General features: G+C 45.5%; 1 protein-coding gene across 8 annotated transcripts in view; it reads right to left on the bottom strand.

Annotated features, from left to right (window-relative positions):
- The window catches only part of COLGALT2 (collagen beta(1-O)galactosyltransferase 2), a 76674-nt gene that overhangs the window by 32223 nt on the left and 28856 nt on the right, over nucleotides 1–15595 (bottom strand). For 4 of the 8 annotated variants that reach the window (XR_010833195.1, XR_010833194.1, XM_067001479.1 and 1 more), the window contains exons 2-5: nucleotides 8299–8510; nucleotides 4840–4950; nucleotides 3207–3324; nucleotides 2292–2426 (exon numbers count right to left, since the gene is read on the bottom strand). Coding sequence is in view for 6 of the 8 variants with exons in the window: in XM_067001479.1 (XP_066857580.1) it covers nucleotides 2292–2426; nucleotides 3207–3324; nucleotides 4840–4950; nucleotides 8299–8510 (576 nt within the window). In the remaining 2 variants the exon portion in view is untranslated. Of the gene's footprint in view, nucleotides 1–2291; nucleotides 2427–3206; nucleotides 3325–4839; nucleotides 4951–8298; nucleotides 8511–12632; nucleotides 12685–15595 lie in introns of all 8 variants that reach the window. The other 4 variants (XM_067001480.1, XM_048059093.2, XM_067001481.1 and 1 more) reach the window with 2 other exon arrangements.

Here is a 15595-nt window from a genome sequence, read left to right as displayed (position 1 = left end):
ATGAGAGAATGAGAGAATGAGAATAAAAGTGGGAACTTTCCTTTTCATTTGAGCAGCTTTTTCTCCTCAAATTCTGCAAGATGCTTTTGCTGCTACTTTTTTTTTCCCCTTCTTCTCTTTGCAGCTAATTCAATTAACTAATGCTAATTGATGGAAACTTACTATTGAACAGGTGACACTAGGGGCCAGGGCTGAGGCTGGTGTACACAGGCAGGGATCCACTTCAGTCTGTGAAGCAAAGCTGATTTACATATTGTACAAGCAATGCAAGCAACCCATTTTCTGATTTACAGAACAGTTGCTATGTTTTCACTTTGCTTGTAACACCAGAAACAATTATGTTTTACATCAGGTAAATGCAAGAGGGGAGTGTGCTTCATTCCAGCAATAATGACAATTAGTATCCAATTAGCTCTCCAGAATAAAGCAAGAGGAAAGGGAAGGTTAGGACTGTGGATCCCCTCTGAAGTACTCATATTCACATGCCCCAGGGTTGTTTAAAGATATATCTGCAGCTCAGGCTTAAGCACATTTGTCTATTGTATTTACAATGAAGGAAAGACAAAATTTGGGGATGGAAGGAAAATACAAATCCTGAAACTTTCCAGGGCAAACATGAGCAGAAAACATTCTCGCTAGGTTAGGAGATACACAGATCCCATCTCCCCAAAACATGACAAAATATATGATGGCAGCCGACTGGAGAACAGATCAAAGAAATCATCTCATTATTGAGGTTTACCTGTGGCTTGGGAGAAAAAAAGCACTAACTACATTCCTTATCTCAGCTTCAATGTCTTGGAAAGCCCATCTAGAGCTTAGTCAAAAACATTGCAAAAGAAAACAGTAGGGAAAAAAAATTTAAAATGACTGTGGTGATAGATCTGCCCCTCTATATAACTGATTCTCTTATTAAAATCCTTTTATAAACAAGGTGACTGTACTGGGTTTGACTGGGATGCAGATTATTTTCTTCACGGAAGCCCATATACTGCTATGTTTTAGACTGGTGACCAAACCAACATTGACAGCGCACCAACGTTGACAGCGCACCAACGTGTGCTTTGGAAAAAATCTCCCGGGGGGAGATTTTCCAAAGTTTATCCAAAATTGCTCAGGGACCGGCTGGGCACTGTTTTGCTGGTGGTGAGTTACTGTTTGTGCATCGTTTGTTTTATTTCCTTCGCCACTTATAAAACTGTCTGTATCTCAACCCATGTTTTATTCCCCTCACTTTTGCCCTTCCAGTTCTCTTCTCCATCCTGCCTTGGGGGGAGTGACTGCAGGGGGACTTTCCTGCCAGCTGTAGTCAGCCCACCACAATACTGCACAAGCAACTTACAGGTGACAGCTTCACCTCATTCTGTCTCTAAAGAAAGAATGCTATTTCTACTAACACATTTTTGTATCTTATTCTTCATGTAGTACATGTGATTTGAAAAGGTAACACAAAACTCTTATTTCTAGGCTAGGCACTTCTGTCCTTTACATATGCACTTCAGCACATACACACTCCATTCAAAGCAAAGGGTGCTGGTCCACCACATAAATCTCGTTCACATGTGAGAAAAATAACCTATATAAAACAGAGAGCTGTAGTAAGAAAAGCATATTCCTCTCAGATTAGCATCAATATACAGGAAAGCTGGTCTAAAATTACGTACCAAGAGTTTTAAGGCCATTACACAAACATATGGAACCACCTCATATAAATACTGCTGCGATTGTGGGTATCGTGGCTTTTTTTCTTTTTTTTTTTTTAAACATAATTACTGTGATTGTATCACATCCCCAGACTTTTGGTTAGGAACGACATCACTCAGATCAAGCTCAGCTTCCTCCAGATACGGCTTTTTAAAAGTGAGGAATCTCAGAGCAGGAGGCAAACTTGTCTGCACACCCAATGCAGAACATGTATTGCTTTGCTCATACATACAGCTCAGTTAGAAAACAAAGCATGAAAAACAGTTACAGACTGCAGTGTCCCCTCTACCTGTATTCCCAGACTCCCCATAAACGTACGGTCCTTTCCCAAAGATACCCACACCCAAGGTTTGGGTCCCACCACTGAGAGAGGTGCAAGCTTAGATGACTGTGTGACACCGCTATCCTCATGACATGCCTCATAGCAACAGCAGCTGCTTTTCAGAAGAGGGAGCGGTCTGTATTACAAACACAGGTGGTAAATTCTACAAAACAGAAACTATGCCCACTGCTTCACAGACACAGCACAGGAGCCTCTGAAAGCACAGCTTACACCGTCACCTGTCACCATTCATGAGGTCACTTGCCTGGGGGGTGATGCCACACCAGAAGTTAGAATAGAGAAAGCGAGACTCGAGCATTGGTGCCACCAATGTCTTGTTCTCTGCTATCATCAGGTTCAGGGTTTGTGGGTTGGTCAGTAAGTTATCTGTATCAACAAACTAAAGAAGAAGAGGGGAAGAGAAAAAGAAATTTGTTATTAGATGAAACAATATGCTTCCCATGACATTTTCTTGGGAATTAGGTGACCAGAGGCATGAGGTATTGGCAAAAACCACTGAGCTGGTGGTTTTGATACCACAGTACATGTCTGTTATAGGTAAACGCAGGAGTAGCTGCCCCTGGGACAGAAATATGGGATGGGAAAAGATGTGGAGCTTTCAGAGGACTCCACAGAACTACTCCAGCAGAGGGCACGGGAGATGCAAGGGAAAATAACAATGCTGAAAAGTCAGCTAAGTCTATTCTGTGAAGAGGATCAGGAAGAACTCTTGAAAAAACAGGCCCCACACCCTCACCTTCTTCAGAGGCTGCAGAAACACCACCATTAATTGCTGCTGTAGTGACCAAAAGGCACACATCTTTCCACAGCTTTTCTGCTCATCTATTCCCCTTATATTTCACCAGAAACAGGCAACGTTTCAGTCTGTGGGACTCTTTGCAGGTACTTACCCACCACCCAGACTATATTCAGTCCTGACAAACACAGCTTAGCCTGCACCCCTAACCCTGTGGATAAAGCCTTTGGCTTACCCAGGGACCTGTCCCTCTAACTGCAAAGTCTTGCTCATCAGAACATGAAATGATACAAGGCATCTCACTGCATAGAGCTTTTACTTTACTTGGGGCTGTCTGAAGGTTTCCTCTCCACGTATCAGAGTGACTGACTACCTGAAAAGCTTTTGCCTGAGGACAGTTAATAAATCAAACGCTGTATTTACCAGGATGTAGTCTGACCACTTCTCTCGCGCGGCACGCAGGGCAGCCTGTCGGAGTTTCATCACATGGGTGAACCGGGAGCTTGGCCAATGCTTTGGCCCAATTTCTTCTGGGTAAGACCTAGCAGAGAAAGCAATCAAAAAAGTCTAGTTCCCTTACTGCCTTCTGTGAAAAAGAAAAGCAGCATCAGAGTCACCTCAGGCAACTCAGGAGAGGTAAAAACAAAACAAAACAAACAAGCAAAAAGTGGTTCTGAGGGAAAATGATTCCAAGTTTCACGCTGGCATGTGTACACAAGACAGCAGAAAACAAGCAGCATTACACCATTTCCTGCTGACCAAGTGGCCACAAGCAAAACTGCACTAAGAAAACCAGCAGTTTGTCCTGCAGCAGGCAGGCCCTCACCTGAGGTAAGCAGAGGTTACCCTCCTAAAATGAACTGAAGCTAATTTACCTCATCTGACCCTCTGGTAGAAAGTCTCTGTCCTCTGCTAGGCTTTAAGTCTATAAAGACAGCAGAATCAACACAGCTGAGGATGTGAATATGAAGAGCACTTTAGATTCCCTCAGGCTCTGGGTATTATTAGTAACTGTTAACATATTCTGGTAACACCTCTTAAACCAACAAACACCCAACACCCAAGCCCAGGGGCCGAATCATGGGAACAAAGTTATGTGAATCTCTCTGTTTTCAGGATCAGGTCCAAAAGCACAATCTTTGCAACAGAGATGGAAGGAAACTTAGAGACAAATCCTTATGTGAGATATAATTCATGGCTTTGAAACAGTGCCAGCATAAGCCACTGAAGGAGCTAAGAATTGCAGAAATTTTTTTACAGAACTTAAAAAGGAAAAAAAAAATTCGACAAGATTAAGAAACATCAATTCCAATGCAAGGATTAAAAAAAAATAAAAAATAAAAAATAAATCAGTAAAACAACCAGTTCCTGTAGGTTTGCACAACAAATGTCACACCACCACACTAAAGACCTTGAAAGTAAAAGCAAGCTTAAACCAAAGGGAAAGTATAATAAATAATATTATAAATAGAATAAATAGAAAATAGAACAAGACCAAGGAACAGCTGATCTTAATAATAAAAACCTAAACATGTTTCTTCTACTTCAAAATCATGTATTTAAGTAGGTGTAGTCCTTAATTCCCTGAAAGAGGATTGTCTTTAAACCTAACAGTATATTTCAGAGGAATAATCCTGCAAGTCATATGCAAAGGCATAATATGCTGAATTAAACATAGTTCCCTGGCTCAGAATTTATTGAGTGTTTGATGCCAGGGACAGAACTTTCACAGAAACTATGGGAATAGGCTATGATTTCTCTGCTCCCTTGCAGATAAAGAATAGCAGTTTTTAATCCCTGTAGCTTTTGATGTGATTTCTTTACCATGCAAAGCGAGCAACTGCAGATGCTGTATAACTGAATGGAAAATGCTTTTTTCTCCAAAGTTCTGCATGAATTGCTTCACTGAAATCAAAGACCTTTTTGTGTGTTCCACCAGAACACAGTTTCAATAGAACAGACCCCACCAAAAAAAAAAAGAAAAAAAAAAGAAAAAACCTACAAAATTTGATACATAGTTTAAACAGCTTCAGCCAGCCCCTCACGCAGTACTCACTGCGGGTCTTCCATTGGCCTCCACTCCACATCATGGTAGAGGTTCTGCACATTCTTCAGCCACTCTCTAAGGATTGCTGTGGTGTTATCAGCATTGTGGTCAGTGGCTGCCCTAGAAAAATAAAAAACACAAATACCACTGTTCATACAAGATTTAGGCATGAAGAGTAGTTAAATCCCTGAGTCTGCCTGTTTGCAGTGGCCTAGGATGGTACGAGGAAGGTTATGCTCACCACCTTTTCCCAGGTGGTAAATGAGTTGAACAGAGAAAGAACCTATTTCTTACAAGCACTTCCAGCTCCCGGTAAAACTCATTGCAGCTCCACAGATGTTAAGGCACACAGCAGAGCCTCACTCCTGCAAAAACACTCCCTTGATGAAGGCAACCTTGCACACCACTCCACTCTCACTGGTCCCCTGCCTCCCTGGAACCCCAGCAGCTTTGTCATTAAGCTGGCACAGGTCTGAACTCTGCTGGTAATGCCCACGTGCTGAACTCCCCTTGCTGACTGTCAGGAACACATCCCTTCAACTGTGTTCAGTTCATCCTCTGGAAAAGATAGGATGGCATCGCATGACGAATGAACGGCCCGTGGTGAGCCAGCCACAAAGGTCGCAACTTTGGAAGCCCCAGGATTTTACTCTGCATGCTGTACTGCCCTGCAAGTACACCACTTAAGCTGCACGGCATGCTCCGCTGCCTCCCACCTCAGGAATCACTCTTGTCAAGATGGAGGCTCTGCTGAGACACACAGCAAGTGAGGGGAAGGAACGCCTTGCCTGCTGCTCAGCAGCACAGGGAATGATGGCCTAGAAATCCACTTGCCTCCGGCCTGCAACCTGCCCAGCCGCTCACAACTGTCCCCTGCGTGGTCAAGCTGACACGGAGGTGGTGGGGGAAGGCAGGAATGCCTGATCTGATGTAGAGCAGGATCAGGACCTTCACCCCCAGCTATAGCCAGCAAGCAGCAACACTGAGGCTCAGAGAGGTATCTCGCTTTCTTACTGTGACACAGAGGTCATGAATTTGTACAAAACACCCAGAGGAGCTTTGTGCAGACGCCACGTTAAAAGCCAGTAACAGCACTCCATCTCAAACTATGGGATAGGAGAAACCTGCCTGCTTACCCTCTAGCCTCTGCACCCTCCCAGAAAGCAGCATCCAAAGGATGTTATTTCCAAGGGGTTGGGCAGTATAGCTTCACAAACCGAACAGGATGCTCAGAGACACATCCCTGAAGGTCATCGCATGGAAAGGAGCCCTAGGAGCCCCAAGCTCATCTCTGCCTGGGAGCCTCAGGGTCACAGGGGGAGCGAGCCTAGTCACCTCCCAGCTGCTCCCTCCCAGTATGTGCTTCCCGGGGACTGGGACCTCTGCCACAGGACATCCAGCAACTCCCACGGGCACAGCCACTCCCACAGCTAACTCCCTTTAGCTGAAGGGCTGCTCATTTTTCCTGGCCGGGAGGCAGGAAAGCACAGCTCCATGGCAGGATACAGCTGGTTCGGCCACAGCTCTGCAAACTCCATGGGGAATTCACAGTCCCTTTATATTCCTTTGGGAGTACAAATACTGGTTTAAATTCAAAAACACAACCAAGAACTCAGATTTAAAGCTTATTTATAATCAGAAGAACACAATAACTTAAGGACAGGAAGCTTATTTATTGACCATTGATTCCTGTTTATTAAAACAATAAATAAGGAAAGTTCAGCAAGCGAATGGATGTTGGTTTCTTGCTCCTATCAACTGTTCTCTCCTGACAGAGGAAGGCTGGGTTTAGTTATAACTGTGGGATTTGCTTTTGACCAAAATCTTACTTAGACCCCACTGCAAATCTAGTTTTCATGGATGTTTAACCAGATGAAAACTGCCAGTCACTGCTGACTGAGTAGAACAGACTACCCAAACTTGTCCCGTGTATTGTATGGATTTCGGATCACTGACTCAGACCCCTGGCTGAGGACACTTGCTTGGGCGTCCCACAGCTACTGCTCACTTCATCAGTCTTATTCTGCTTTCCTCCTACACTCCAGCTGCACAGGCACTGAACAACAGCTCCAAAACTCCTCAAATTCCACAGAGAACTGAGAAAAGGGCTTTTTGTTCATGGCTATCATGGGAGCGGCAGTGCATCAAGAAGCTCCTGTTATACAGTGGGACCACAAAGCAACTGGGCGTCATGCAAACCGAGTGAAGATGACAGGAGCCATCCTGAAGAATGATGGAGCCCAGCTCACTCCATGCTTTTTGCCACATCCAGGCTAGTCCCTTAAAATAATCACACAGCTCAGCATGTGCACATTTCCCTCAGCAAACCCCATCCCAGTCTCTCTAGCTCAAAGAAGCTGAGGTGGGAGATATGGAGGGGTTTGCTAAAGCCTGGAGAGGAAAAGGAGAAGGTGGATGGATGGGTGAGTCATGTTAGTCCTGGCATTGTGCTGGCTGCTTCTCTGTCTTGGCCTGGAGATTTGTCTTCATTCAGCACTGTACATGCAGCTGGGACTCTCCATCCTGCCCCTGGTGGGGCAGCGTGCCCTTGACTAAGCTGTCCCCCGAAGACCCCAAGAGCTCACAGCCTCCAGCCAGAAGTGAGACATGTGAATGGCAACCCAGAGGAATCTCTAGAGCTGCCTACAAGGGAACTGCTAGAAGGAAAATGGCATTTCACTGCCCAGGCCATAATGGTGGTGTTAGCTAGAAGGTAAATTCCCAGCCCAGCAGACCTTTACAAAGAAACAGATGAGAGAAAGCTCTGACAAATAAAGGACTGTTGCCTTCAGGGCTATCCACCCAGCAGCGTTTCTAAGCCCAGAGTTCTCAAAGGCAATACAGTTTGTCACACCCTAGATAAAACATGCCCTATGACTAGCAATTTGGCAAATGTTTGTTTTTCCAGCTTTAAGGAAGAAACAAAGAAGAAAAGAAAACCCACCCACATTCGAAAAGGCAATTATTACTATTAATTTCAGGACAATTCACATTTAACTTGAAAAGAAAATAAGCACTTATGGCTATTGTAGTACCTGAGCCACTACAGTCCACCTAGTCCCCCAGAAAAAGTAGCTACTATGGTGCTTGCAATACCACTGCATGGGGAAAAACAAGCAAATTTATTTATTTATTTATTTTTAATGACAACCTCCACACGAGGAAAACAGGCCAATAAAAATATGAGCAGGACTTCCCACTGGCAGCAACAGCTTCTCAATCTGTAAGAGGCTCAACAGGATATTCTGTCAATAAACACTTCTGTAATGGATGATCCGTAGGACTTGAAGTGGCTGAGTATCACAGTCAAAGCTCCAGTGCTCTGGCTTGGTTGGACGGACCAGTTGGATCCTGTTCATTCTTAAACTCTTTTGATGACACTAAGGCCACCTCTGCTGTAGATACCACCACCACCACCACCAGCCTATTGTCCATGGTGCATACCTCCCCGGTTCTGGAAATGCATACCTCTCCAGTTCTGGAAAACTGGCTGTCCTTTGGGTGATGACAGTCAGGAAGGACTGAGACACAGAGAGAGCAGCCAACACTTTGCTGCATCCAGTACAGCAAGACAGGGCCACAAGATGGGTCTGCTCTTGTGAAAAATCAGTGGTAAGAAAGCATCGCAGAGCTGTGCTGGAAGTGTTTGAAACGTCTGTGCAGTTGAGACCAAGCAGGAGCTACAAGAGAGTCAGAAGAAGAGAAGATACAGAGCTGGCTGGCAAGGAAGGAGCAGTACGATCCTTACCAATCATCCTCCAACCCCTCGCCATCTTCATGACTCTCTGCTGGACTTGTTCACACCCGTCAACACCTTTTTTGCATCAAGAGGGGCTTGAAGCCAGACACAGTGTCGCAGATGTGGTCAAACAATCACATCTAGCAAAGGGGGAGCAATCCTTCCCCTTGACCTCCTGGCTGTGCTTCTGTTCAGCCCGCCCAGGCCGCAGCTGGCCTTTGCCTGCAGGGCACACAACTGGAACATGTTCAGGGGTACACCATAGCCCACAGAGCCCAAGGCCTCCCAGCAGAGCTAGTCCCCAGCCCACATGGTTGCAAAGGGTTCTTTCATCCCAGGAACAGGACTTGATGAAGTTCAAGAGATTCCCCGCAGGCTACTCAATTGAAAGCCAATGCACTCTGCCTGCAACTATTAACTGAAGATTTTAAAAGTGAATTTCAGTAAAGATGGACAAGTTACATCAGTGACCTTTGCACTAAAAGAGAGGCAACTTCATGTTCAAGAGCTGATTAAAAATAAGTCAAATTTGATTAAAAAAAAAAAAAAGGCCTCCTGTAGGATTTACAACCTAAAGCCTGTGTGACGTAAACGAGAAAATCTGGCAGAACGACACGAAAAAAAATAAAAATCTCCTGCCACACTTTTCAGAATAAGAAAAGAGTAGTAAAGGTAGAGTAGACCTCCAGAAGAACACTTCTATTCAAGTAAGACAGTAGCTTTTCCACTCAGATTTAAACCCATTTCCAATAAAAAGTTAAGTTTAAAAAAAAAAAGTTTGAGGAAGAATTTTCGTATAGGGGCATATGTCAGCATAACTATAACCACTTCAATATTTATTTTGGCTTTTAACAGGAGTCTTACCATGGGCACAAGCCCTCATTGTCCACACACAGCAAAGTAGCCCCTCCCCAAAAAACTCAAGTACCATAAAGAGTGGAAAAGTAAGCGCAACATTAAGCGCCTACTGTTTTAATTAAGTAAAACGTGAGTAGCAGCATATGAGGAAAAATGTGCCTTTTACAGACTGCTTGTATTTTTAGCCTGGTAATGTCTCTTCAAACTCTATGTTTACAAGAGGGAGTTAATTTAGGCTCTGATGGTTCTCCTATTTTCATCCCCAAAATAAAAATAAAAAAAATCACCATTTTTTCACTTCTTCACATCCCAGTGTGCCCTCCCAAGCTATTTACAGTTTATTTACACCTCAGGCACTGGGTCAGAGATTTTTTTTTTTTTTAACCTTCACCATCACTAGAGGAAAAGTACTACAGGACAAAAACAACACTGTGCCTCTGGCTCAAGAGTACGGGTCACATTGTGACACAAGTTTTGGGAAACTCCATAGCCAGAGGCTTGCAGTAATTTTCCTACTGAGCTTAACATTAACAACTCTACCCTCTGGCAAACAGCTAGGGGAGAAGCACTTTGAACACTGGTAAGTATTTCGTATTCAAAATCTGCACACCACAAAGCAGAGTTAAGACTGGAGGCAGCTGGTTTGCAAACATTGAAGCTATGAGGATCCCTCTCCTTCCCTCAGTGCTTTGAGGACTGCAGGATTTGAGGGTATGGGGTTCTCCACCCATCCCAGTGTGAAGTAATACAGAAGAGAGAAGCGATCAAGCATTCAGAGAGAGGTTACACAGCAAAACAAGCAGTGATGGAGGTTCCCTTCTGTCAGCTGCAGAGCCCCTCCCTCCATAGCCTCTCACATCTGAAGCACTGAGAAAGGATGGGAAGCAGGTTCACCGTGGTCATAGAATCATAAGGGTTGGAAAAGACCTCCAAGATCATCTGGTCCAGCCATCACCCTACTACCAATGTCACCCACTAAACCACGTCCCTAAGCACCAGGTCCAACCTTTCCTTGAACACTCCCAGGGATGGTGACTCCACTACTTCGCCAGGCAACCTGTTCCAATGCCTGACCACTCTTTCTGAGAAGAAATGTCTCCTCATTTCCTCCCCTGGCACAACTTGAGGCCATTCCCTCTAGTCCTATCACCTCCTAGGCTGCTTCCTCAGGGCTGTATCGTATTTCCAGCATATGTCTGGGAAGTTAAAGTTGCCCATGAATACAAGCTCTGGCAATTGAGCGATTTCTACCAGCTGCTTATAGAACACCTCATCTGTCTCTTTATCCTGGTCTGGCGGTCTATACCAGACCCCCATCAGATGTCTGCCTTGTTGGCCAACCCCCGATCCTTATCCACAAGAACCTTTTCATTCCCAACCCCAATCTCAATGGCATCAAAACACGCTCTAATATAGACAGCCACGCCACCGCCACTCCTTAGCTTCCTGTCCCTTCTGAAGAGCTTGTAGCCATCCATTGCAGCACTCCAGTCATGGGAGTGGTCCCACCACCACATTTCAGTGATGGCGACTAGGCCACAGTTTGCCTGCTGCACAATGGCTTCCAGCTCCTCCTGTTTGTTGCGCATGCTGCACGCATTGGTGTAGATGCACTTGAGTCACACCATTGCCCTCACCCTTAACCCTGAGACTGCTCCCCCAGGCTCATCTCTATTGAGTCTTATTTCCCCCCTGTCCTGCTTCGTACCTAATTTAAAGCCCTCTCAATGAGCCCTGCCAGCTCCCAAGCTAGAGTCCGTTTCCCCCTTTGGGACAGGTGGGTCCCATCAGTAGCCATCAGGCCAGGTGCTGAGTAAACCTCCCCATGATCAAAAAAAAAAAAATCCTGCAACAGCACCAGCCTCTCAGCCATGTATTGATCAGCTGGGCCTTCCAGGTCTGCTCAATACCCCCCCCAACCACCGAAGGGATAGAGGAAAACACCACCTGCACACTCATTCCATCCAGTAACCACCCCAGTCCCCTGAAGTCCCTTTTGATAGCCTTCAGTCTTCCCTCTGATATTTCATCACTGCCAGCCAGGGGTAATAATCGGAGGGGTGAACAAGGTCAGAAAGTTTCCTGGTAACGTCCCTGACCGGGCCCCATGGAGGCAGCAGACTTCCGTATGGGTAGGGTCCGGCTGACATATGGGACCCTCTGTTCCCTTCAGAAGTGAGTCACCTATGACCATTACTCTTCTTTCCTTCTTGTTGGAGGAAGTCTTGAGGCATGGTCCCCTACTTCTGTTTCATTGCAGGCAATTACACACCCGCAAGGAATGTGACACCTCAGGCACGGCTCTCTTTCTGCTCAGATTAAAGACCAGCATGGCCACTTAGCCTGCCACCTTCCAGCATATTAAGAAACGTGGAGTTCTACGGTCATCCATAACGAAGCCACCTCCCACCAGCACAAACCCTCATCAGGAATCTGGCTAGTCTCTGGAGAAGCCTGAGAGACCAAAGTGCCGCTGCCGAATGGCTTGCTCCAAGCCAGCAGAGCCACATGCCAACAGGCCTGAAGGCTGTGGCCAAAGACACCTAGGAGATGCTCTGAGAGGGCCTTAATGCACAGCCCTTGCAGCAGGGTTCGGCGTGCTCATGACGGTTTCTGCCCTGGGAAATAACCCTGTAATTCAAACCCTGCAGAATTAGAAAGGCCATGCAACTTCAACAAGCCGTAGCCATTGCTAATGAGGTGCTACAATGGTTCACACATGGAGGATGGAGCAGGGGGCATGAATTTAACAGTTTAAGCTGAACTAAAGGGAAAGCAGAGCTAGGGAAGACAGCAAGGTCCTTGAGTTTGTAAGACTTGTTGAATCTCTGACTTGTTTGGATCTTGCAGCAAAAGCCCACTGCAGCTTCCAGTCACCTTTGGCAGCTCAGAAAGAGCTCCCTGGTCTGAGCAGAGAACGGAGCTCAGTGTCAAAGAGGCTATCCTGACTGATGACAGAGCTTATTCTGGGCGGGAATTCAGCCCTGCCAAAAGTAACTGAAGAAACAAAATCCAGCAGTAGAGTCCTAATGTGAGTCAAATACAAATATGAACACAGATTTCCCAAAACAAATGGTAAATAAAGTAACAGAAGAGTCATTTCTCCCTGTCTTTTTGTTTGAACACTGCCAGACTTAGAAAATGAATTCAAAAATACAAAAACCACTGAACTGGCAATTTCCACTGTGAAGCGGAGATGAATTACCTTGACTAGGAGGCAGTGCAGCTGAGAGAGACCAGAAGAGAAGGTATGGATCCTAAAGGGGAGGAAAAAAACATTCAAAACAAAACTGAGGCAAAACACTTTGGAAACCCAGTGAAAAAGCAGTCTCCCTCCCACCCCAGTGCAGGTGGCTTCCACTGCCTCTTGTACAACTTCATGTGTAGGGAAAGAGCTGTTCAACATCCAGTTAGGCAACTCTAATGCTTCATTTCAGCTGTGAAAACATCTTTATCTACCAAAGAGAAGAAAGTGGAGTTGTTACTATCAACTACTTTGACAGTCTCCTGCGCAGGATCTTCTCAACAGCACAGCGAGCCAAACAGGACTCACTACACCTTTCAGATACTGCCCCATTTACAGAAAAGTATGGCTCTCATTCACTCAGCATCGAGGGGACTCCGCTAATTTTTGTTTCATTAGAAATGCTCTGTTGCTTTGTAGACAGTGGCACTGCTCGGTGGACTGCCAGCCCTACCTTGCAGCGATTAACCTGCAACAGATACCTCAAGTCCCTCTGACACCAGTGGGATCAGATAATAACACAGCCTGGGACCCAGCCAAGCCAGCTCACAACAATGCAGTTCAGAGACTGAACAGATGTAAACTTTTCTTGCCACTGCTAAATTTTGTACAATTATGCTCACAACACTTCATTAGTAAGGACTCAACATTCAGGCCCACATTCAAAGAACTGTTTAAGCATTTAATGAGGTTGCTAAAAATTCAACTGTGTTCATAAGACTTCTTGGCTCTACAGGGAATCACCATATGTTCCAGGGTTTTCCTTAATTAAGGACAGGCTTTTTGGCATACCTTGTTTTTTGATCTTGGATTTTTTGTATTTTGTTTATGGTTTATATTCTTCTTTTCTTTTTTTTTTTCCCTCATTTGAACTGGGTCCTCAGATGTGAGTTCCCAGTGGAGAGGCAGCTGGGGCCTGGAGCCGTGGCAGGGAATGGTGGGAGCGTAAAGCCAGTCACAAGAGCAGTGAGGCTCTCCAGGCTGGGCAGCTGTACAAGAACAGGACCTCACAGTACAAGAATGCAACAAATGTGTCTCCCCTCTAACTCGTTCTCCTTGCCCCTCAGCAAACTGTGGATAACAGATTTTGCTGGCAGCAGCAGTGATTCCTTCAGTGATGTTCCAAGCCTAAGTGAGAGAATGATTCGCAGATGTGTATAAATGTACACATATGAAAAGGCACCAGGGTCTTTGCTCTTTCCACACTACCTCAATAAATCTCCCAGACATTCTCGGCTCTCAACCCAGAGCAATAGAACCGCAGAGAGGCATGACACAGCTCTACGGCTGGATTTAGCATATAAAGAAAGAAGAGATTAAGTACCTGGAGACTGACCTCTGAAGTGCAGTTTCCCAGTCACACTAATGTAGTCACACTGTAGGACATAGTAGTAGTGTCTCACTCCCCCAGATTCTGGGGTTGCTGCTAATAGCACAGTGCCATGACAGATACACGCTTAAGCCCAGTGGACACAGTGAACAGCCTCTAGAAAGCACACGAGGGAATCAACATCTCCACAGAAAAGCCATCAGACTAGGGCTGCTCACAGATGCCTCAGAGTCAGAAATCCATGTGTAATGGCTTCTCTGACATCCATACACGAGGGATTCTTCTGCAGTGCAACAGAAGTTCCAGCTACTTCATTCCCAAGTCCCTTCTTTGTCTTGCTTTAGTTCTGCCCATGATAGCTTCAGCATGGACAAAGCTTTCAAGCATACAAAAAGAACATCTACATCTGGCCTTGCAAGTGTTTAAACCAAGCAGACCCGGCTTCAAAGGAACAATTCCCATGAAGAAAGCCCAGGAAATCCCATATGCACAGGATCAGGGCTGTGACTGGCCTCTGAAATCAATTTGCTCAAATAAGGAATTAATTGCAACAGTTCCATAATTTCTGAAGGGATAGCTTGTTCCCTAGCTAGTTAGATAGCTTGCTCCTCAATGCTAGTTGAGGCCCCAGCTAACCCAAGATTAATGAAAGTGTGTAAACACCTGGGAAGGAACAGTGATATTTAGAAATATTTTGGTTCTGATAACAACAACAAGATAGATTTTGAAGGTCAGAATCTGCTCAAATGCCCAGTACTGATTTTTCAATAAGCATGTTGAGCCCATACCCCCTTACCAAGGGTTCCCCAAAACAGGAACATCTGAAAAGTTCTCAGTCCCTGTACCAAGCTTGCTTAAGAATGACTGCTAGGCTCCCACTGACTGCCTTGACTCCAGCAAAAAGCCTCAGACCAGGCACCACCAGATGCCTAGAACAGGAGGGAGAGGCAGACCCAAGTCACTGCACTCAGCAGTTTACTTTCATATTTTTTCCCCCTTACCATCCCCAAGTTATAAGCTGGTCCTACATATAGGAGAAAGTATGCAGTGCCTGCCCCCAGCTCCTGTACAACCCCATTAGGGCTTTCATCTGGAGGTACGTCTTACACTCTTCATAATTCTACATATACATTATTCAGACTTAAAAAAATGTAGAAGTGGGTTTCGCAGTGTGCCAGGAAAGAAAACCAAGTATCCCTCTCCACCAAGGTGTGTGGTGTGGTCGACACTGGAGGGAAGGGATGCCATCCAAAGGGACCTGGACAGGCTTGAGAGGTGGGCCTGTGCGAACCTCATGAGGTTCAATAAGGCCAAGCGCAATGTCCTGCATCTGGGCCTGGGCAATCCCAAGCACAGACAACTGAAGGAGCCACCAAGCAAACATGATGAGAATCCCTGATGCTCTTGAACTGGAGGGACATGCATTCCCTGCCACCAGGTCATCTTCTAGCCTTGTTTAAATAAACAAGGCCTGCTCTGCAGCAAAGCAGCTACTTTGTCTTAGCTGTCTTTCAACAATCCTAATGGAGATGAAGCAACAGTAACCATCACCCCAACATACTTGTCTGAAGCTAGAACACCAGCCAGACCCTGC

The sequence above is a fragment of the Anser cygnoides genome, chromosome 8 (genome assembly GCF_040182565.1).
Source record: "Anser cygnoides isolate HZ-2024a breed goose chromosome 8, Taihu_goose_T2T_genome, whole genome shotgun sequence".
NCBI classification, from domain to species: domain Eukaryota; kingdom Metazoa; phylum Chordata; class Aves; order Anseriformes; family Anatidae; genus Anser; species Anser cygnoides.
Note: the sequence above shows the minus strand (reverse complement) of the source record. Positions and strands in the feature narration are given on the sequence as shown.